This window comes from Sinocyclocheilus grahami, unplaced genomic scaffold (assembly GCF_001515645.1).
Source record: "Sinocyclocheilus grahami isolate Dianchi unplaced genomic scaffold, SAMN03320097.WGS_v1.1 scaffold19.1, whole genome shotgun sequence".
NCBI classification, from domain to species: domain Eukaryota; kingdom Metazoa; phylum Chordata; class Actinopteri; order Cypriniformes; family Cyprinidae; genus Sinocyclocheilus; species Sinocyclocheilus grahami.
In genome coordinates this window covers 37,558-59,063 of record NW_015505198.1, presented here as the reverse complement: position 1 = coordinate 59,063, position 21,506 = coordinate 37,558, and the positions used below count along the sequence as shown (strand labels likewise).

The 21,506-nt window shown below is 36.8% G+C and overlaps 2 protein-coding genes across 2 annotated transcripts in view; one reads left to right on the top strand and one right to left on the bottom strand.

Moving 5' to 3' along the window:
- Positions 1 to 1,769: 1,769 nt before the first annotated feature.
- Positions 1,770 to 2,855, bottom strand: LOC107554124 (pentraxin fusion protein-like). The gene is made up of 3 exons (XM_016236535.1): positions 2,802 to 2,855; positions 2,612 to 2,675; positions 1,770 to 2,474 (listed from the first exon to the last, which is right to left on the bottom strand). Exons 2-3 carry the CDS (start codon positions 2,661 to 2,663, stop codon positions 1,852 to 1,854), a joined length of 675 nt encoding a protein of 224 aa, XP_016092021.1. The 5' UTR covers positions 2,664 to 2,675; positions 2,802 to 2,855; the 3' UTR covers positions 1,770 to 1,851.
- A 9,678-nt stretch (positions 2,856 to 12,533) lies between these two features.
- The window catches only part of plekha4 (pleckstrin homology domain containing A4), a 12,004-nt gene continuing 3,031 nt past the window's right edge, over positions 12,534 to 21,506 (top strand). Inside the window, exons 1-16 of the mRNA XM_016236499.1 lie at positions 12,534 to 12,659; positions 12,742 to 12,837; positions 13,631 to 13,703; positions 13,868 to 13,968; positions 14,043 to 14,161; positions 14,243 to 14,452; positions 14,628 to 14,856; positions 14,936 to 15,004; positions 15,634 to 15,702; positions 16,459 to 16,539; positions 16,622 to 16,759; positions 17,310 to 17,408; positions 17,687 to 17,795; positions 17,877 to 17,932; positions 20,220 to 20,654; positions 20,959 to 21,074. Coding sequence (XP_016091985.1) covers positions 12,540 to 12,659; positions 12,742 to 12,837; positions 13,631 to 13,703; positions 13,868 to 13,968; positions 14,043 to 14,161; positions 14,243 to 14,452; positions 14,628 to 14,856; positions 14,936 to 15,004; positions 15,634 to 15,702; positions 16,459 to 16,539; positions 16,622 to 16,759; positions 17,310 to 17,408; positions 17,687 to 17,795; positions 17,877 to 17,932; positions 20,220 to 20,654; positions 20,959 to 21,074 — 2,120 coding nt within the window. The 5' untranslated portion in view covers positions 12,534 to 12,539. The remainder of the gene's footprint in view (positions 12,660 to 12,741; positions 12,838 to 13,630; positions 13,704 to 13,867; positions 13,969 to 14,042; positions 14,162 to 14,242; positions 14,453 to 14,627; positions 14,857 to 14,935; positions 15,005 to 15,633; positions 15,703 to 16,458; positions 16,540 to 16,621; positions 16,760 to 17,309; positions 17,409 to 17,686; positions 17,796 to 17,876; positions 17,933 to 20,219; positions 20,655 to 20,958; positions 21,075 to 21,506) is intronic.

The window sequence follows — 21,506 nt, the reverse complement described above, 5'->3', positions numbered from 1 at the left end:
CATCACACTACCACCACCATATTTTACTGTTGGTATGATGTTCTTTTTCTGAAATGCAGTGTTACTTTTACGCCAGACGTAATGGGACACACACCTTCCAAAAAGTTCAACTTTTGTCTCGTCAGTCCACAGAGTATTTTCCCAAAAGTCTTGGGGATCATCAAGATGTTTTCTGGCAAAACTGAGACGAGCCTTTATGTTCTTTTTGCTCAGCAGCGGTTTTCGTCTTGGAACTCTGCCATGCAGACCATTTTTGCCCCGTCTCCTTCTTACGGTGGAGTCATGAACACTGACCTTAACTGAGGCAAGTGAGGCCTGCAGTTCTTTGGATGTTGTTGTGGGGTCTTTTGTGACCTCTTGGATGAGTCATCGCTGTGCTCTTGGAGTAATTTTGGTCGGCTGGCCACTCCTGGGAAGGTTCTCCACTGTTCCATGTTTTTGCCATTTGTGAATAATGGCTCTCACTGTGGTTCGCTGGAGTCCCAAAGCTTTAGAAATGGCTTTATAACCTTTTCCAGACTGATAGATCTCAATTACTTTCTTTCTCATTTGTTTCTGAATTTCTTTGGATCTCGGCATGATGTCTAGTTTTTGAGGATCTTTTGGTCTACTTCACTTTGTCAGGCAGGTCCTATTTAAGAGATTTCTTGATTGCGAACAGGTGTGGCTGTAATCAGGCCTGGGTCTGGCTAGAGAAATTGAACTCAGGTATGATAAACCACAGTTTTATCAGGGGGGCAAACACTTCATCCCACAGGGCCATGTAGTTTTGGATTTTGTTTTCCCTTAATAATAAAAACCTTAATTTAAAAACTGCATGTTGTGTTTAGTTGTGTTATCTTTGACTAATATTTAAATTTGTTTGATGGTCTGAAACATTAAAGTGTGACAAACATGCAAAAAAAACATGCCAACACTTTTTCACACCACTGTATCATTGATAACTTGACTTCAGAACTCATAGATCTGTCTTTACAGGCTTCCATTAAACTTTAAAATCAGTTTCCCTATGGAGAAAATGAATGGGATTATCAAATCACACCTCTTTTTAGTAAAGTAAACTTTAGGGAAAATTTTCCTTTTTTTTCTCAGATTAACAATTACTAGACTGAAGTTAAGCGATTTACATATTTGAAACTCTTTTTCCAAATTATGCACAGACACTGCAGTTGAATGCTGAGATTTTTTTTTTATTAGTAAGTCATTAAAACAGATGAACAGCTTCCAGATATTGACACAACTGTGAGTTTATAAAGACTGACACAAATGTGTGACATTGATGTGTGACCTGATCAGAAATGATTATCATTTGCCACTAGCACATTTCCATGAGTATAATATTTGATGGTGTTCCAGTCAAACATGTTTCCCTTCAGCACATTTTTTTCTGGTTTGTATAAACCGCCCCGTACACACTTAAGACATTAATTTAGCTACGTACACTAGATGTCACTATGGGACTGTTTTAAAGAGGCCGGCCCAATATTTGTAACATCAAGATTTTAGGTTAAAATTTATGTTCGCAAAGTCACATTTCTTCAAAGTGTTTCACCACTTTAATGACATTTTAACTTGTATGTAAATTTTCACTCACACCTCTTTTTCTGTCAAGGAAACTTTGGGGAAAAATATTAGGCCTATTTCATCATTTTTTTTGTGAGAAAACAGTTACTAGACTAAAATTAAATGATTTAGAACGTTTTTGAAACTTTTTTCAAATTATGCACAGACACTGCAGTTGTAATGCTGAGAAAAATTTATTTGTTAGCCCTTACAGCTTTGCAAGTCATCAACACAGATGAACAGATTATAGAGATTGACACAACTGTGTGATGTTACACCTGATCAGAATCAGTTATTTTGAGCCACAACCACGTCTCCCTTGATCTCATATTTGATGGTGTTCCAGTCGAACACGTTTCCCTTCGGCACATACGGTTCCTGGTTTGAATAAACTGCCCTAATCTGACTGCCATAGAGAACATAGTCCCACATTTGCACATCAGTAATTTCTCCTACAAAGCTCTGCTCCGCATCAAAGGTGCTCAAATATGTATCAGCGTCTTGGCCAAGCAGGACGGTGCCGCCAGGACGGATTGAGAGACCTTTTCTATAGATCTGGAACAAACTGCGACGTCCATCCACCCAGAAGGCAGTGAGACCAGTCGCAGAGTCCCAGGTGACACACAGATGAGTCTGGAAGGTGGAGAGAGGAGGCAGAAGGAAAAATGCTGCATCACCACTAGACTGAATACGCAAGGCCACGCGACCATCTTTCTCTCTCCACACGTTGAGTTCATCAACCTCGGGTGTGCGGTAAGTGAAGAGAATGATCTGCCTCTGGCCCTGGAGCTCCGTCGAGACACGCATGCAGAGTGTGAATGCTGAAAAACTCAGTGGCTTTTCAGGAGTGAGTTTAACAAAGCTGGTAGCAGTCTTGGTTGGAAACAGAAGTACTTTACCACTGAGACCCACTGCCAGACAAAACCAAATTAAACCATAAATATACATATATATATATATATATATATATATATGCATTTTTTTACAATAGACAACTGAAATCCCCCTCACAACATTCCATGTAATCTATAAATGAAAAATGTGGTACCTTCAGTGGCCACTGGTGTCAAAAAGACGAGACCGAAAAATAAACCCAACATCTTTCTGCAGGTCTGAGGGCAAAAAATGCAAAAGAAAATCCATTACTTCTTTTAGCAGATAAACTCTTCACTGCATCTTAAGTGTTAAATCACTTTTTAGAGACAAAGAAACAAAAGGTTCACAATAAGAATACTTACAATGTTCAACAAGTGTTGTCAGAGAGGAGATGACTTCAGGTCAGCTGTTTGTCTCCTAGACAGTCGTGATGATCAGTGTCTCGAGTATTTATTTGCAGAATGGGTTGAGCCCAGATTCAGGTAAGAGCCTCCCAGTCATCTTGTTGTTAATAATTAATTTGTTTTTGTTTAACCTGTAAAAGGGAAGCTGACGTGTCCTGCAGTGACATTGCATGCATTGTTATGCAGTTGCTGAATGCAGTTACGGATTAATTTAATGAGATTCATACTATAAAATAACACACAGCAGAACTGCAAATAACGTCATTTAAATGATAAAAAGAGATAGCATTTCAGAAATACACACTTTCTTTGTACACTCACATACATTTAAAAAAAAAAAAAAATGTTTTAACCTAAAATCTTAGCTTTGCTGTTACAATGATAATATTTCGCTATATCCCTACTTTCTGATAATGACTCATCCACAACAGATCAATACAATCATGTGTGAAAAATTCCTTCATAGCATATATAGACATGAAATTCATTTAGTTTTTAAATATTTTTAAAATCTCAATGTCTTAAACAAAAAAAATCCATACAGTATATTTTTCTTAGAAAAAAAGAAACAGACTTCAGAAAAAGTCTCCATTAACTCTCCATGTAAATCTCATTGCTGTCCAGGAGAAATAGTTGAGATAGTTTTAAATTAGATGAGCCAAAACATTATGACCACCCATAGATGAATATGGTGAATATGGTTAACCATCTCCTAACAAGGTCACATGTGAAGGTCTGGGTAATATTATATGGTACATGAAGCAGTTCATGTTGTCAGTGTGAGTAATGGGCAGGAATAAAGATCCGGGTGACTTTGACAAAGGCCAAATTGTTGTTGCCAGAAAGCTGTCAGAACATCTCAGAAACCAACCAACCAACAGTGATTCAAGGGGGGACAAAGCACAAATTGGTGTCAGTGTGTAGGGCATCCAAGGCTCATCGATGCATAAGGCCCTGTTGCCTCTTCCTGCTTCTCCATTCTGTGCAAAGTTTTCTGGTCCATATACGGTTATTCGTCAAGTTTCAGATCAGAATGATCTGATTTCAACTCCTGAACGAAAGCGACGTTCATAGTTGTGCCATGTAAACTTGCTAAAACCTTTTTACTCTGGTTCTAGTGATTTGGAGAAGGTTCCAGTAGCAGTAGCTGTGGCTTCTCCTGTGATGGAAGTTGCAGAGGATATTAAAGAACCTGGGGATGGGTATGTTGCGGCCCCGACTAAATAACTCTGAAGTTTTATATAACTTGGAGGATTTTGTGCAACATTTGCCTTTTCCTCAGAGAGCTGAGTTGCTAGCTTTGATTTCAGATTTTCCTATGTTGTTCTCAGATTCTCCTTCACGCACTCATTTGATAGAGCACAATATAGATGTTGGTAATGCAACACCAATACGTCAGCGTTTTTATCGTGTTTCTTTGGATAAGCAACAATATCTTGAGTCGGAAATTAAATATATGATCGAAAATAACATCGCTAAACCGCCTTTCTCAAGTTGGGCATCACCTTGTTTATTAGTGAGGAAGCCAGATGGGATGTATCGCTTTTGTATTGACTATCGGAAGGTACATAATGTAACAAAACCATACTCTTTCCCTTTGCCCTGAATGGAAGATTGTGTAGATTCGGTTGGCTCTGCTTTGTATGTCAGTAAATTTGATCTACTAAAAGGATATTGGCAAGTGCCGTTAACAGCTCGTGCACAAGAGATTGCTTCTTTTATTACCCTTTCTGGGCTATATTCTTACTCGGTTATGAGTTTTGACCTTCGAAATGCACCCACTACTTTTCAGTGCTTGATGAACCATGTAACTTCTGGGCTAGATGAATGTGCTGTCTATTTAGATGATGTGGTTGTATATAGTGGTACGTGGGAGCAACATCTTTTACGTATTAGAGCACTTTTTGAGTGCTTGGTGGAGGCTAGGCTCACAGTCAACTTGGCGAAGTGTGAGTTCGCCAAGGCGTATGCGCAATGCTGACCTCATACGTCATCCACCCAGAACTGCTTCCAGTGTACAACTGTTGGCGCAAGCTACATTAAAGTGATTATTACGTTTTGAATATGAATATTTTCTCACAAAAAACGCATCGATTCGCTACAGGAGGCCTTTGTTCACCCCCCGGAGCCGTGTGAGACACTTTTTTTATGGATGGCGCTTTTTATTTAACTTCTTTTGGACTGATGCATGCAACACCCGCTGAGCGGCATTAAACAGCTTGAAATATCAAAGACCATTTTTAATACAACTCCGACTGGATTTGTCTGAAAGAAGAAAGTCATATACACCTAGAATGACTTGAGGGTGAGTAATTTAAGGGGCTAATTTTCATCTTTGGGTGAACTATCCCTTTAAGCTGTTATCTGATTGTATGCGGTTAGTGATGTCCAGTTCGTGAATGAATCATTCTTTTTAGTGAACTTGATGAACCAGTTCACTTGTTTAAAACAATCGGCGACTCGCGTCACACTGATCCTCAAAGCTCAAGTTAACAACACACTGATACTGTGATAGCAGATGCACATGCGTGAACTGAGGACTTGAATGAGGGTGCAAAATGTACGTTTCTTAAATAATTATTTAAAATGTAAATCAGGTATATGCCCATACACATGCCTTTATTTAAAAATGTGTTTGAGCATGTATTTGACCTTTTCTACAGTCTGTCTAGGGAATCTTTACACACAAGCTAAAATGTTTTCTTTCATAATATTGGGTTTCTTTGTGTTGTCTGTCTGTTTTGTTGGGGTTAGTTTGGGGTATACTTGCGATATACTTATTTAACCACTGTACTTGTTAAAACACTGTTAAAACACTTGTTAAAACACTGTCAATGAGAATGCAGTCTTGTTTAAAGGGGTCATATGATGCGATTTCAATTTTTCCTTTCTCTTTGGTGTGTTACAAGCTCTTGCTGCATAAAGAAGATCTGTAAAGTTGCAAAGACTAAAGTCTCAAAACCAAAGAGATATTCTTTATAAAAGTTAAGAGTCAACCACGCCTACCTAAAACGGCTCGTTCTAACACGCCCCCACATGTCTACATCACGATGTGGGAAGATTTGAATAACGCCGCCCAAATGTTCACGCAAAGAAAGAAGGCGTAACTTTTATTCTCGCTGTAGTATTGTTGACGCCGCCGCCATGTCGTGAAGGCGCTGTGTCACAAATGCAGTCATGGTTTATGTTTACGTGGTGCGATGCAACGCGTAAAAAGACAGTATAAGTCATTATAATCCGTAATTATGTCCTCACTGGATGCAACAAATGCCTCGTTTATAATGGGTTTTTAATGTTTTTGTCTCGTCGCTCCGGCCGGACACGGCATCACAATATGGTAAGGGCGTAACATTTCGGTCACACACTTGAGGTATTCGGCCAATCACATCGCACTGGATAGCTGGCCAATCACAGCACACCTCGCTTTTCAGAACGATGAGCTTTGTAAAAATCGATGCGTTTCAGAAAGGCGGGGCATAGAGGAGAAACAATAATGTACAGTGTGTGGAAAATAATGTGTTTTTTTAACCTTAAACCACATAAACACATTTCATTACACCAAACACACAAAATAATGTTCTTTTTAGAAACATCATATGACCCCTTTAAAAAAAAAGGATTTCAGTCGCAGCATAGAAATTATGAAAATGAATTTTTTTGTGGCAAAAAAAGCTAATTTTTATAGCAAACCTCAGCTGTTCGTATTATATGAGAGATCTTTTCCACGATAAAGCAGTCTTCTTGGTACAAAATCTGTCACCACATAATGTATATTAAACCTCAAATAAACTTTTTGCCATTTTGGTTTTGTGCCATTGAGTAAGAGTGGAAAATTACATTGCTGGAAAATTATCACAGCGCATCTGGTTTCAGATTCACAAATATTTAAAGAAAAAAAGTCAGATGTTGTCTGATTCTGTGGTAGTTGGTGATGTCCAGTTCGTGAACAAATTATTTTTTCATCAGCTTGACGAACCAGTTCACTTGTTTAAAACAACTGGCAACTCGCCTCAACTTTTTAAGATAGAAGTTAAGATGTTCATAAGAATGCTCTTACGAAGATCTCAAATATTAGATATAATCCTCTCACGCAATCTGGAAAACCATTAAAAATAAACCATCCACCTCCTGACGCGGAGTACAGAGATGCAAACGGTTTAAACTGGACGCGTCAAAGAGAACGTTCCTTTAAACCGAGCTCACACTACAGGAGTTTTATACCAGCTTATTCCTGATTTAGCCCTCCTGATAATCTGAGAAAAAATCTTGTCCAGGACCTTGGTCGGCTCCAATATTTGTCCCAGATTATCTGGGAATACGAGGCTTTTCTGGTCAAATCTTAAACCAGGCTCAGACTACAGAAGCTTTTAAATCCTAACCGATTATGAAATCTGGAGAGTAAGGAGAAACTTAACAGACTGTCTTCTCTCAAAACTCAAACATGCACACACTACAAGATTTGAAAATCGTGGCACACCAAACACTACAAGATATTATGAAGATTATCATTATTAATCTTAATAATATAAGAATTGTCGCAGAAAAGTCATGTCCCAAATCTTTAAGTAGTTTACACAATATATATTTGCATTGAAAGATGAGATGTGAGAAAGATGTGTGTTATCCTGCAGGTATTATTTTACTGTCTTAACTGTTTATATTTTTATAATGCATTATTTTCTTGTCGATCCACCAGTTCACATTTACAACTGTGTTTGCAGCGTAAAAACATGAGTTGATTTTCACATTTGAAATTGACATCAGTGGTTCAACTGTAAAGTTACGAAGCTACGAGAATACTTTTTTGCGCAAAGAAAACAAAAATAACGACTTTATTCCACATTTGTCTCTACTGCATCTGACCCAGATCCGGCGTGATGACGTCACACTTCGTAACTTTACAGTTGAACCACTGATGTTACACGGACTACTTTGTCGATCATCTTGGTACTTTTCTGGACCTTGAACGTGGTAGTTACCTTGCTGACTATGGGAGGGTCAGAGAGCCCTCAGATTCCATAAAAAATATCTTAAATTGTGTTCCGAAGATGAACGAAGATCTTATGGGTTTCGAACAACACGAGAGTGAGTAATTAATGACAGAATTTTTGGGTGAACTATCCCTTTAAGTGAACCTTGCAGAAGTCGTTGGGCCAATGGATGGTCATTACAGCGTGTCCTGCAGTGACACTGCATGCAGTTTTGCAGTTACTGAATGCAGTTTGTAGTTCGCAGTTAAGGGTTAATTTAATGAGAGACTACATTAATCATGTGTACTTGTATTTATACTACTCTCTAAAAAATGCTGGGTTAAATATAACCCAGCGCTGGGTTAAAAAGGGACAAACCAACCGCTGGTTCAAAACAACCCAATAGCTGGGTTTGTCCCTTTTTAACCCAGCGCTGGGTTATATTTAACCCAGCATTTTTTAGAGAGTAGTATAAATACAAGTACACATGATTAATGTAGTCTCTCATTAAATTAACCCTTAACTGCGAACTACAAACTGCATTCAGTAACTGCAAAACTGCATGCAGTGTCACTGCAGGACACGAATCACAGGAATAAATTATATTTTTAAAAACGTATTTCAATAGAATTATTTTACATTGCGGTATTTCACAATATTGCTGTTTCTTGTCAAATAAATGCAGCCTTGGTGAGACTTCTAAAACATAAATAAGAAACAAAAACAAAAAAAAAGAATTGAATGTGTAAATATTCAGTATTGTGGCAAAATATCATGAATAAATGTGAGCAGAGGCACAATTTCCATTTTTCCATCCTCTGATTCTGTAATGACAGCTACTGTCTTTTTTGCGGTCATGCTGATGCTTACTGTATGCTTACAGTATATCATTACGATAGCAACCCATGTAATACAGACTTCACTGTTTGAACACAAATTACAGATTTCTTTACTTACAAAAGGACAGTACAAACACTCTGAATGTGAAAGATTATTTTGGGAGCAATTTATTTTGTAAAAAGTCATTTGTGTAGCAAACATCATTCCTATTCTTTTCTGCTTATCCAGACATGGCACCATAAAGCGACAAGAGGAATTTTACTGGTCTAAAATCCCTCTCCTCGTACTCTAACTGTATATTAAACATCAAATAAACTTTCCTTGACTTGCCATTGAGCGATATTTGCTATTACTTTGCTGGAAAATGATCACAGTGCATCTGGTGGTTCACAAATCTTTCGTGATTTGTGCAACAATAATCATTACCACAACCTTTCTAAAGAACTCTATCTTCACACACAAGCTGAAAGGTCATCAGTGAGCATTGCTCAATAAGTGACTGTTTTTTTGTTCTTGAGGCCTCTTAACAGTTCATGCTTTGTTTTGCTCTGGCTCTATTTGAATGTGCTCTGCACAACAGACATTATGCAACCATTTCTCTGACTCTCACACACATTCCCACACATCGAGTACTCAATGTCCACAAGTATTCATGCTGTCTCTTTCTTTACTGTACAAAATATATATAGAAAATACAATAAAAATGCTACAGTAAAAACCTGTTAATTTTAAAAGTTAGTTACCGGACATTGTCAAATGGTGAAAAATAATATTAGATTTACTAATACAATATATATTTTACTGTAAAATTCTGAGTGAATCACTTTTTTGGTAAAGTATGAATTATTTTATAATTTATGGTGATAATTACATTACATTTAACAAGACAATTCATGTATTTTCACAGAAAATTTAAAACCTTTAATAATATATAATTTTTATAATTAAGTCTCGTTATTTTTTTTTTATCGGTTATGTACATTTGACTGTTTTAAATGACCAAAATGCCTCCCATACTGCCTGAAACTTTGTTGCCATATTTTTAAGTGAATTTCTGGCAACCACAGCTGTACTGACCAGCAGCAACTGTGACCATTCATTCTTCTAATTCTACTCTCTCTCATTCACGTACTCTATGAACCCATCCAGTGGTCAGAGAGCGAAACAGCTGTTATGTGTCACTCTAAGTTATGTGTCAGCAGCACTCAGAATAGCATGAAGACAGACTCCTGCAGCACTTTATTTAACTTTTATGAAATTCGATCAAATCTGGAACACTTTACTATACGAAATCCTTGAGCTCGGTTAGTACTTCATCTGAAACTTGTGCATGTAGTGAGCTTCTGAAATAACACCACGTGTTGTGACATACTATGTTCTTTGCATGAGTACTTTTTTATTAGTAAAGTCTATTGCTTATACTTAGAGTTAGTGATTTGAACAAGCTTCAAACTGTTAGCATTAAACTTCAGGGTGTGTCGTCCTGCAGTGTTTGTGCTGTAGACATGAATGAGTCTTGTTGAGGAAAGCTGTGTTTGGCTTAAAATTTCCACCTGGTGAACGATAAAGCAAAATTGGAGACTTGGGCATGTTTTACTTTTAGTACTTTTTACTTATTACGCATAGCAAGCAACATATTCACAAATACTCAGAACTTTTCAGCAACCGCATAGCAACTCACTTAAAGGGGTGGTTGACTGGGTTTTTTCTAGGCTTGATTGTGTTTATGGGGTGCAGTCTAACATGTGTTAATGCTTCGTTTTTTTTTTTAAATGCATTATTTTTCACATAATTTACCTTTATTCCACACCGCTCTGTCCCTTCTCTCAGAAACGCGCTGATCATTTCCTTCTTTTATGAAGCCTCTCCCTCAGAAATACGCTATGGGCTCTGATTGGTTAGCTAGCCCAGTGTGTTGTGATTGGCTAAACCGCCTCTAGTGCGCGTCTAAACGTCCCGCTCCTCAACTCGGCGGCATGTGCTCCGGTTGTATTGTAAACAGCGGCGTCATTAATATCGCTTATCAGTTTGAGCCCAGTTGAGAAGCAGAGGATATTATTGAAGAGGATCATGCAGAACCTGTGCAAGCACGGCTTTTAATGGTAGGCCTATGTTTTTTGTTTGTTGTTGTCTCATACTTTTAGATATGCTGTTATTTGTAAATGCTACTGCTTATGTTAGCTTTTAATATAGTTTTATCCTGATTAAAGCTTTAATACAGTACGGCAACTGCACGCCCGTCCATGTATAACGCTTCTCATAGCCATGTGAAAATAAGTGTATAATTGGAGCTGAGCTGATGACCTGAATGAGAGAGAGAGAGAGAGAGCGAGAGAGAGATGCAGAGCGTGTGCAGAGCAGGGGTACACAAGGAACAGTATTAAGAACCACTGCTTTAGAACACTGATTTTGAAACTTGTGAATCCATTAGAATCGTTAGAAGACAGAATCGCGATTCATATATGAATAGATTTTTACGTGCACCTCTAGTTTTCTCTTCCTCTTCTCTGAAGCAGCTCAGCATGGCCTTGCCCCCTTCGTTGCGTGTTCCCGGGGGCAGGGTTTATCTGGGTTTGTGATGTCACGCACCCGGGAAGTAACTAGTCCCTACCAGCCATTTTTGTAGGCATTAAACCGCCAGAATTTTAGACGATATCTCCGTTTACATTGTACTTTCAGCATCGTAACTTTGCAGATATTGTTTATGCTCAAACAGCAACATTAGACACTAACTAACATTAAAAAATCGTAATTGAACCACCCCTTTAAAACATTCTGTAGACTTAAGCATTGATTTTTGCACAGGAAAGCACCACTCAGTTTCTATAAATGTAAAAATCAAGTTTGCATCAGTACAATAGCTCTGTTATTCTGATAAATGACTAAAGAATGTCAGTGGGAATAAAGGAATGATGTGAATAAAAAATGGAATGGACTTTTCCAACAATCAGTGTAGAGTGCTGGCAGCAGTGGTTTTCAGAGAGGATAGAGGCTGTCAGTATGTATGTGATCTGTGTATGTACACACCAGACCACAGCACAGCACAGCAGCTAGAGATGAAGCATGTTTCACAAAACTTATTTTATAGCTTATAGTTTCACAAAACTTATAGCAACTGTGGCCAATGCAGTCAAACATGATTTTGAAATAATGCAACTGATTAACAGAAGCAGAAGTGGGTTACCATAAATGATGATTGACATTGATGTCAACCACAGTTGCTCAATTAAGAACTTAAAACCAATATTTTAGCTTTTTTTTGGATGCTTTGAACCCCTAAAATGTCCTCTGTTTTGTATTTAAAATTTCATTATTTTTTGTATTTATACTTTATGAGAAAAATATTACACATAAATACACATATAACTATTATAATTTATAAAAAATTGAAAAAAATCTTTAATTAAATAATAGGCTTTTGAAACACTGCCCTAAAGCCAAAATAAACAAAATAAATATTTTCTGTCATTGCCATTTAAATCATATTTATTTGTACAGGGTATTCCAAAACAGTTTTACAGACAAAAGTGCTTTATAACCTCCAACAAGCAGCTGAAGAGCAGTATTAAGTAGAAAACTCTCAAATCATCACAAAAATAAATTACTGCTGAATAGATATTTCACAAAACAGAATAGATATTTTTATTTCTTACCGTTAAAAACTGATTTCATGGACAGGCCTGCATTACCAATGCAGTTATTTAAAATGGAAAATATGGCACGCATAGCAGCTCTAAGCGAAAAACTGGAGTGTGCAATGTGGGCAAGCCTTCCTAATCCTGATACTGAGCTAATGATGGACTGACAGCACTAATATCTTAATGAATCAAAACTCAATGTGTCATTTGACTATAAAATTGCAAAGTCAGCTAACCTGAACAGCTTGATGGTTATTGATGCTTCATTCTGGCTCTATTGCTGTTGTCTGTCTAGGATGGAGGATCAGGACAGGGTCAGTCAGGCCTCCAGCAGTGCCACAGTGTCCTTTCTGCCGATCAGAGACAAGGTGAATCACATACACATATGGACAAACAAACATGACAACATATTTCAAACCCATTGACAAGAGTGCAATTATACACGTGCAGTGTCATGAAAAAGTGCAGGAGTTTGGAAAGAGGTGTCAAGCGGCGAAAAGAGACCCCAACTGTCCTGTGGTGATCAGAGGATGGCTGTACAAGAGGGTAACGAACAGAGCACAATACTGACCATCTGTGTGTCTCTACCTGTGACAGCATCACCAAATCATGACAAATAAAGATCTCCAAATAATACCATACAATTTATTTTTTTACTTTTTATCTTTCTTACTTTAAATAATGTTATCTTTGTATTCATGCTGGTTTCATATATTATGAAAAACATCATTATATTATATCATTTTTATATAATGTATTCACCTTGAATACATGCGAGCATAAATATAGCATTAAGTTTTGAAATATGTAACATATTTTCAAGATAAAGACATTTTAGCAAATGTTATTGTAAACTAAAATGGTTATAAATCATTTTTGATAACTGAAATAACTGCATTACAAACATTAGATGAAAAACATTTTGGAAATTAGAGATAAATAAGTTGAAGTACAAAAATTACTAAAAGATAAATCTTAAATAATTAAAGCTATATAGAAATACAAAAAAAATCTAAATATTATTAAATACTATAATACTATATAAATTCTAAAATAACACATTTTAGCAAATAAAAATTATCTGATATTTTTGAGAGATTTACTGACCTTTACAGTCTTTAAGGTTTGCAGGGGTCTCCTCTGTGATGTAATTTCACATTTTATGTCATGTCATTTCCACCAATCTTTTTTTTTATTTAAGCCCTACACAAAAAAAAAAAAAAAAAAAAAAAAAAAAAAAAAAAAAATCTGAAATTCTAAACATAAAATGTTACTATTTCATAAAAAAAAAAAAAGAAAACTCAAATTTTTATGTAATCATAACTGTCTTTTTCTGTAGGACAGCACTGGACTGAAATTGTGGAAAAGAAGATGGTTTGTTCTCTCCAATTACTGCCTGTATTATTATAAAGGTAAAACCAGTTCTATGTGATTGTCTTATACAGCGTTTATCTAAAATGTAATGTTTTAAAGTGCAGTCATTTTCCATTTCAAACAGAATGAATTGACAGTTTTCACTTTAGATACTGAAATCACTACTCTTCCCTGAAATCCCTCTCTAAACCTGTGTCTCCAGACAGCCGTGAGGAGTCTGTCCTGGGCAGTATTCCTCTTCCCAGCTACAGGATTCTCTACTGCTCCCCTAGAGAGTGCAGGAACCGGAAATATGCATTCAAAGTGAGAGCCAACGTCTTATGGATCTCCTTAAATCTAAATGTTCATATGGTCTCATTGTACACTTGTGCCTGTAGGTTGTTCATCAGGGGATGCGGCCGTACATCATGAGTGCTGAAACCCAGGAGGACATGTTGGGTTGGGTCAGGGCTCTCAGCCAATCAGCAAGCATGGAGGCTGATGACATCATCAACAGGTGAACCTGAGCGCTCAAACCAAAATCGCTCCATTTGTATGCATTCTACAATTCACTTTAATGACTCTTCTCGTACTTTAGACGCTGTGCCAGTTTTCAGGACTTCACTCAGATGGGAGATAACGCTGAAACCATGGAGCTCCAGCACACGGCCATGTTTCCAGAACGAAACGCCCAGACCGCAACAAAACTGAGCAGGGCGCAGACAGAGCCGACTCTACTGGATCAAGACATGATGGGAATTCAAATGAAGACACCAGAGCTGAGAGGAAGACATGAGAACAGACCAATGTAAATGATCTGACATGCTTCAGAATGATACAGAATTTTAAAAAGGTCTTGATGGCCTTTTCTATTTAAATATAAAGGACCAATAAATTTAAGTCAAAGTCAATCAAGGTTTCTTGTGCCAAAACAGCCATAATTTACCTTTAGATGACCATTTTCTGCTCTTTCTCTCTGTCAGCGCACATGAAGCTACTGAGTATTCTCAGAGTTTGCTGAACGCAGATAAGGAACGTCTTTCCTTCCTACATCCGAAGGCAACCTTCAAGCAACCTTCACGTCCCAGAGATCAGTATGGGTCACCGTGTCACGGTAATATGGGCAGAGCAGACGTTTGGCCCTTGGATAACTGCTCGAGTGCTCCAATGTCACCCTGCATCTACACAGAGAGAGGACATCTGCTCGACAAGGTGAGAATCAAGAACATACACAAATGTGCTGATACGGTGCAAAAAACACAGTTTCTTTAACTGTCGATCTGTGTTTCAGCCAGAGTTTCCATGTTCTGTGTGTTACTGTTCCAACTACCACATGGCAGAACACATGGCAATGTGCAAGGTAAGACAAATCGGTGATAATAACGTCATGTTTTGAATCTTACAAAGTGATTTTCCATGCAATACAGCAAATACAAAATTCTTCATTTGTGATTGAACATCTGTTTCTATTTCTGCAATAGAGATCTTTTAAACAGTTTGAAAAGAACAATTCTTTAACACTATCACATGGTCTCTGACATCCCTGTGTGGCATATTACATGTTGCTCTAAAATGTTACAGTAGGCACATACTGCAGTTTATTAGATTTTTTCATGCTAGTTTTTTTCCCAGCCATGATTCAGCACATAAAAGTCATTTAGAACATAGACATAATTGACATTGCATTTATGTTGAACAACACAGACATTTTCATCTCTTTGCTAAAAAAAGGTTTCTACATTGCATGATTTTGAAGTTTTTCAAAACAAGATTACTGGAGCATGTTTTACAAGAAAATACTATTTCGTTTAACTCTTCATTTAATACTCTTCACTTCATTTAATACTATTTAACTTCATTTAACATTTCAAAATGTCCAATTTAAGTCAATGTGTTACTTGCCATTTCTTTGTAATTGTTTATAAAATGTACTAGTAATTTCTGAGTGAAAATTGTTTCTACACCATTATTTACTTCCTTTTGCTCCAGGCAGGTAAATCAGACATCGTCATAGAGAGAGAAATACAACCAATCAGAGATCTGGAAAACGATACAGATGTGAGTGCACTGTAATGTGTGTGTTTGTGAGAATTCATAATAAAGTTAAGAATATTTTGTACACCTTTGGGGCTTTAAATAGCCATGTTGGTGGTTACGAGATTATATTTACACAATGATTTTAAGAACATTCTTTTCAGTAATTCAAATTCTTCTTAAATGTTGTCTTGGTGACTTGAGAACTGTTGAAACTGACCATTGACTCGAGAAATGCTATTACAACATATGTGTACTTTTGACTCTTAACTACCTTCACTTGATGACTGTTACACAAGCAACATCAAACATTCAACAGTTTAAAAAAATCAGATGTTCTTAAGAAAATATTTGAGACATTTCTTATGAAATTAACATCTTCCTTAAGAACATTTTCATGAATCCACCTTAGTCTTAGTTTAGTATCCTTAATATTCTATTATAGTTTTTATTAAAATATTTAAATTCTGTTTTCACTTTAATTTTAAAGTTTTAGTAATTTTGTTGTGTTTTTGTCATTTTTTTGTTTAAAATGGTACCATTTTTAACTTTAAATTTTATTCATTTAACACAAATTCTATTTCAGTTTTATTAATTTTAGTACTTCAACTTAACGAAAATGAGAACTGCCAAAGCTACTAACTGAAATAGAATGCATTTGCTTTCTTTTTCATTTGACATCAATTAATGTATTTGAATAGTTTTAGTTAACTATAATAACTCTGATCCAGATGGTAGAGCTTCTGTCAGACTTTGCCTCCTTCTCTTCCTGTTGTTCAGGTGGTTCTCACTCATCTGTGTGGTTGTGACAAACTGCTGCAGTTCGTCTCTATGCAGCTGGCTCAGTTACAGGCAGATAAGGTCAGATCACATACACTGAAATCATGTACTGTAGATAAAAACACCTGACATATATTCCTGTATGCTCTCTACTTTTCTTTAGAAAAGCATTGAGTATGCTTTAGAAATCAAATGGCTGGGGATGGAAGACGGACTTCCTGGAGAGCTGGAAGTATCCCAGAAGACTTTGCTTCAGGAGGAGCTGGTTACACTCAGAGCCAGAATATGTGATTTGTCATCGGTACAGTACTGTGTGTATGTGTGTGCCAGGGTTGCATCAAAATATGGCTAAGTGAAATAAATTGCAAAGGCTTTGTGCTTCAAAGTGAAGCACGGCACTGTGTTCATTTACACGCCAGCAGCTCATGATCCACCAGCTCTGAGCTTGGGTAACTTTAACGTACATTTAGGAACGCAATGAACGCAAAATCGTAAAATATTACAGACCTACAAACAAGCAAAAAAAAATTGCAATTCGATTCTTCTCCTCAATTTGTGCAGCCCTAATGTGTGCTTATTGTCAAGCCCTGCATATATTTTGTACAGATTTCATTTTGTTTTGGCAAGTATTTAATAACTTTAGTCAGAGAAAAATGTTGACTTATGCAACAGAGATTATACAATTCAGTGCTTTTATCAGTTTGTTATATTGGCCTTTTTTAAATTATAGCCAATATGTTGATGGATTTAAATTGATCAAAAATCGGCCGATACATAATAAATATGCATAATTTCATACATGTTATTAATGCATGAATCAGACCTACTAAAGCAATGCCTCTCTCCTTCAGGAGATGGACAGATTGTGGAGTGATTATGAACGGATGGAGAGCGAGCTGTCCATTTTCCATTCTCATCTCCAACACATCCTTCACTTCGGAACGCCACAGGTAATACACACAAACACGTAATGTGATGTTTGGACAGATCACCTGATGCTCTGCTTCTATTACTGTTCCTTTGGGTGCAACCATCAGCATACAGATACATAGATACTGTAAACTGTCAGATTACAAGCATTAAAACTGAATTTCTTTCCTGTAACTGTTTGAAATAGTGTTGCATAGTGGTTAAAGGATTTGGACCAGTTAGATTTAGTTTTAGATAAATGCATCTGCTAAATTACTATTTAAATATGTTTCAATCCAAACTCCTCAACCACACACAGGAACAGATTCAGGCACAGAAGCAGCTCTGGATGATGGAGGATATCTTGTGCGGTTTGAGGGTGAACAAGAACCGCTTTATGGCTTTATTGGGTCTACAGAGACAGGGTGGTGAGTAAATGTATCAGTCTGTTTCAAAGTGCCTTCATTTAAGCATATATACGTAAATAATTTTCTCTTTCTATCCTACAGCTCCTCAGCCAAAACCTGTTTCCTACTTTGAGGGCGAGTTAGGAGGTCTCAACATGGTAATAAGATGCACTTCACTCCATTTTCAGAAAGTTAAAAGCTACGTCACCTCAAATCACCAATTCCTGATAAAAATGAATAACTTTCAGCAGCTTAATCTAGGCCTGGGCGAAAAAACGATATCGATATTTATCGACGGTACACCTTCTTCGATAACGATATAAAAAATGTTCGATATAGTGCACGATATAGGCACGTGCTCTGAGTGACGCAGACAGCACACACAAACACATGCTGAAATGAGTGCTGTGCCTGCCTGTGATGAGGAGATTGTGAATAAAAAAAATTAATATTAGTCGAATTTAAAATAGTGGAGTGGGTCAGGGAGCATCATCAGTGGCGCACAAGATGCGGTGATAATGATGTAAGTGACGTTGTTGCATTTTAATGTTTTGTTAGTCTTGCCTACGAGATGTGCCGCTGCTGTGTTATGCATTCAAAATATTAGAGAAATATAGAAGCTCAATGCGGAGAAGATCTTGATTAGGTTAAAACCGAAACCAAGCCATTCACACAGAACGCATATTCAGCGCATTTTTTTTAGACGGACAAATATGACTGCTGCACTCGCATCTCACACAAGAGATGTAGCCATGAAAAGTTAAAACAGTTTAAACTTTTAGAAAACTTTTTTTCATTTGTTGCATCCAGTGGGGACATAATTACTGATTATAATGACTTATACTGTCTTTTTACACGTTGCGTTGCATCGTGCCGCGTAAACATAAAACCCTGTCTGCATTTGTGATCAGAGAAATGACAAACAACAAGTGTTAATCCACACTGCCCAAAACTCGCGTTTGAATCATCAGTGGCAAATGATAAAAAAAAACGTACTTACGTGAGTCAGAACTGCCGGCATTTTAGTCTAAGTTACTCTCCCAGGATCAGTAAACAGTCCTCCATAAAATGTGCCGGCGATCCACAGCACTAAGTTGAAGTATTCCCTCAGCTACCAGCACGGATCAGCTCTATTGTTTAATTTTTATTGTGTGTTTGACTGTTAAAACAAAAAATAATTGTTGTTTGTCTCAATAAACTGGGTTAATTTAAAAATACAGTGGTTAAATTTAAACATATTTTCTATTGCTCTTTGTTTTAAAAAAGGTTATAAAAAATGTCAAGAATTATCGATACCGAACGTTATGAAACATTATATCGTTGATAATTCTTTTAGCTATAATCGCCCAGCCCTAGTGTAACGGGGCTGACGAGACATGAGACGTGCGGATCCATATGCAAGCTTTATTGAAACGAAGACAGAGACGTGGTCATGAAACAGGCATGGGTCAGATAATGTCAGACAGGTATATGGTGGGCAAAACACAAGAATAGTCCTAGGGCTAGAGCAGGTCGACGTAGCTTAATCATTGTCATTTTTTAATTGAACCAGGAAACTTCTGTTTACCAGCTCTGAGTCTTAATTAGCACACCACATTACTGCTAAATTGATACCAAATCTCCTATGGAGCAACTTGTGGTTAAAGGCACAAATGCACAATCATGAGGGATTGCAAAATGTATTCTTTAACCACATAACTGGATGAATACAAATAAAAGAGATAGGCTATATAAGTGTCATAATATAATGAGAAAATAAATGTAGTTTCATTTAGTTTATTTTAATTTTTTATTAAAATTATACATTTTATGAATTATTAATTTAATTTAATTTATTAATGAACATTTTATTAAGATACTGAACTGAATCAGCTCAGACCTACTGATTAGCCTGAAAAAATAGCCATTTTATACTAATGTTCAGAGTATAAATATACATAAATAAGAATAAATATACATATTCATATTTTGAAAATATTCAACTGAGCATTTTACTGACAGCAGAAGTCATAAGGGAGAGCTTGGGGTCCATTAAAGATTTAAGCAATAAGTAAATAAATAAATTAAATTAAATTACATTGTATTAGCTTGAATGTATTAATTTGAATAAATATTAAATTAATAATACTTTAACACATTTAACATGGTTTCATTCTGCTTTCTAAAGACTATGCTAAAGTGCTTTACAAATATATGTGCATTCTATTGCATTGGAAATGTTTCTTTCTAGGTTTATACATCCAACATTAATGCTAATAGTGGGTAGAAAAAACAACAACAGCAACTGTCAACTTGGAAAGTAAATAGTAATAGATAATATATTAATAATTTACCACTATATTTTAGGAAAGGGGTCCCTCACAAAGGGTTCATCATATTTAGGGGTCCTTAGCATTAAAAAGTTTGATTTAAAGATGAAATCTTTCTTTTTCTCTCATGTAAAAGGATTGTATGACCGAAGTGGAGCAGCAGGAGTACATGAAGATTCACCAGAGTTACAAGAAATGGGCTCAAGAGAGTACTGCCAATGACAGCATGACGAGTGCTGAACATGAAGCCTTACATGAACCACTGCATCTGACACGTGTTGTGACGTCTACACTTCCGACATCACTAATTGCAGAGCGCATTTTTGTGGACGACCCCTATCCTGAGCCGCCCAAACAAATCCTGCTGCAGTCAGGACTGAGGAACAGCCAGAGGAGAGCAGCAAAGAAACCCAGCAGAACTCTGCATGAGACGACTGACAAAAACAGACACTTACACTGGGCCGAAGGACCAGAAGAGATGCAACAAAAGAAACTGGCTCAAAATCACAACAGCAGTGCCAGAGAGAAGGCACTGGCTGACAGAAAGGTCTGGACACACCGTCAGCAAGAGGTGAGATTCAGCATATTAGAATGATTTCTGAAAGATCAAGTGACACTGAAGACTGCTGAAAATTCAGCATTGTATCACAGGAATAAATTACATTTTAAAATATATTCAAACAGAAAACAGTTATTTTAAGTTGCAGTAATATTTCACAGTAATGTAATTGTGTTGATGCACAACCATGTGGAAAGAGATGGGATAACCCAGAGCCTGCTGGAAAATGTAGTGAAATTGCAAGCAAAATGACCCAGAGTGCAATCAATATAAACATGGATGACTATGTGCATGTGTGCATGAATGCATGTTACAGCTCGAGCCTGGAGCCTTGTGCCTTACAAACTCTGAGTCTGACTGCGACGCTGCCATGAGCTCTCAGAAACGTCAAACTAAACCCAGACACATGGATAAAAGAGACAGAAGCATGAGGTATGGACATTTACACAATCTACAGCAAACAATTCAGTCAAAATGAAAAAAAGTTAAATTAACCTTAATAAAAGATATATCTGCATGAATACAAATACGCTATGCATGGTTAAAAAGTTAAATTGACATTAATAAAAGATATTGTTGCATGAATACAAATACTCAATGCATGCTTTCAAAGTTGCACTCAATCTTTAATTTCTCTGTGCACTGTATGCCATGCATGTTAGTTGGCTGTGCATTTCTTTAAATTTCTAGCTTTATGCATTAAATGCTTTTGAGAAACACCATAAATTAGTCTGAGTTTCGTTTTCAGTTAGCAGAACAACTTATTCTTTCTACAGTTGTTCAGCCTCAAACATTCAGTTCCACCCTTGTTGATACTACGCTTTTCTGAAATATTCCCTCTCTTCTTTCAGTGCTGCCAGAGAG

What these genes read in the sequence shown, in the direction of transcription:
- LOC107554124 (XM_016236535.1), bottom strand. Translation starts at nt 2,663, where the DNA reads ATGTTGGGTTTATTTTTCGGTCTCGTCTTTTTGACACCAGTGGCCACT. An exon ending in GACACCAGTGGCCACTGAAG is followed by an intron (nt 2,475 to 2,611) that starts GTACCACATTTT and finishes TTTGTCTGGCAG; the next exon opens with TGGGTCTCAGTGGTAAAGTA.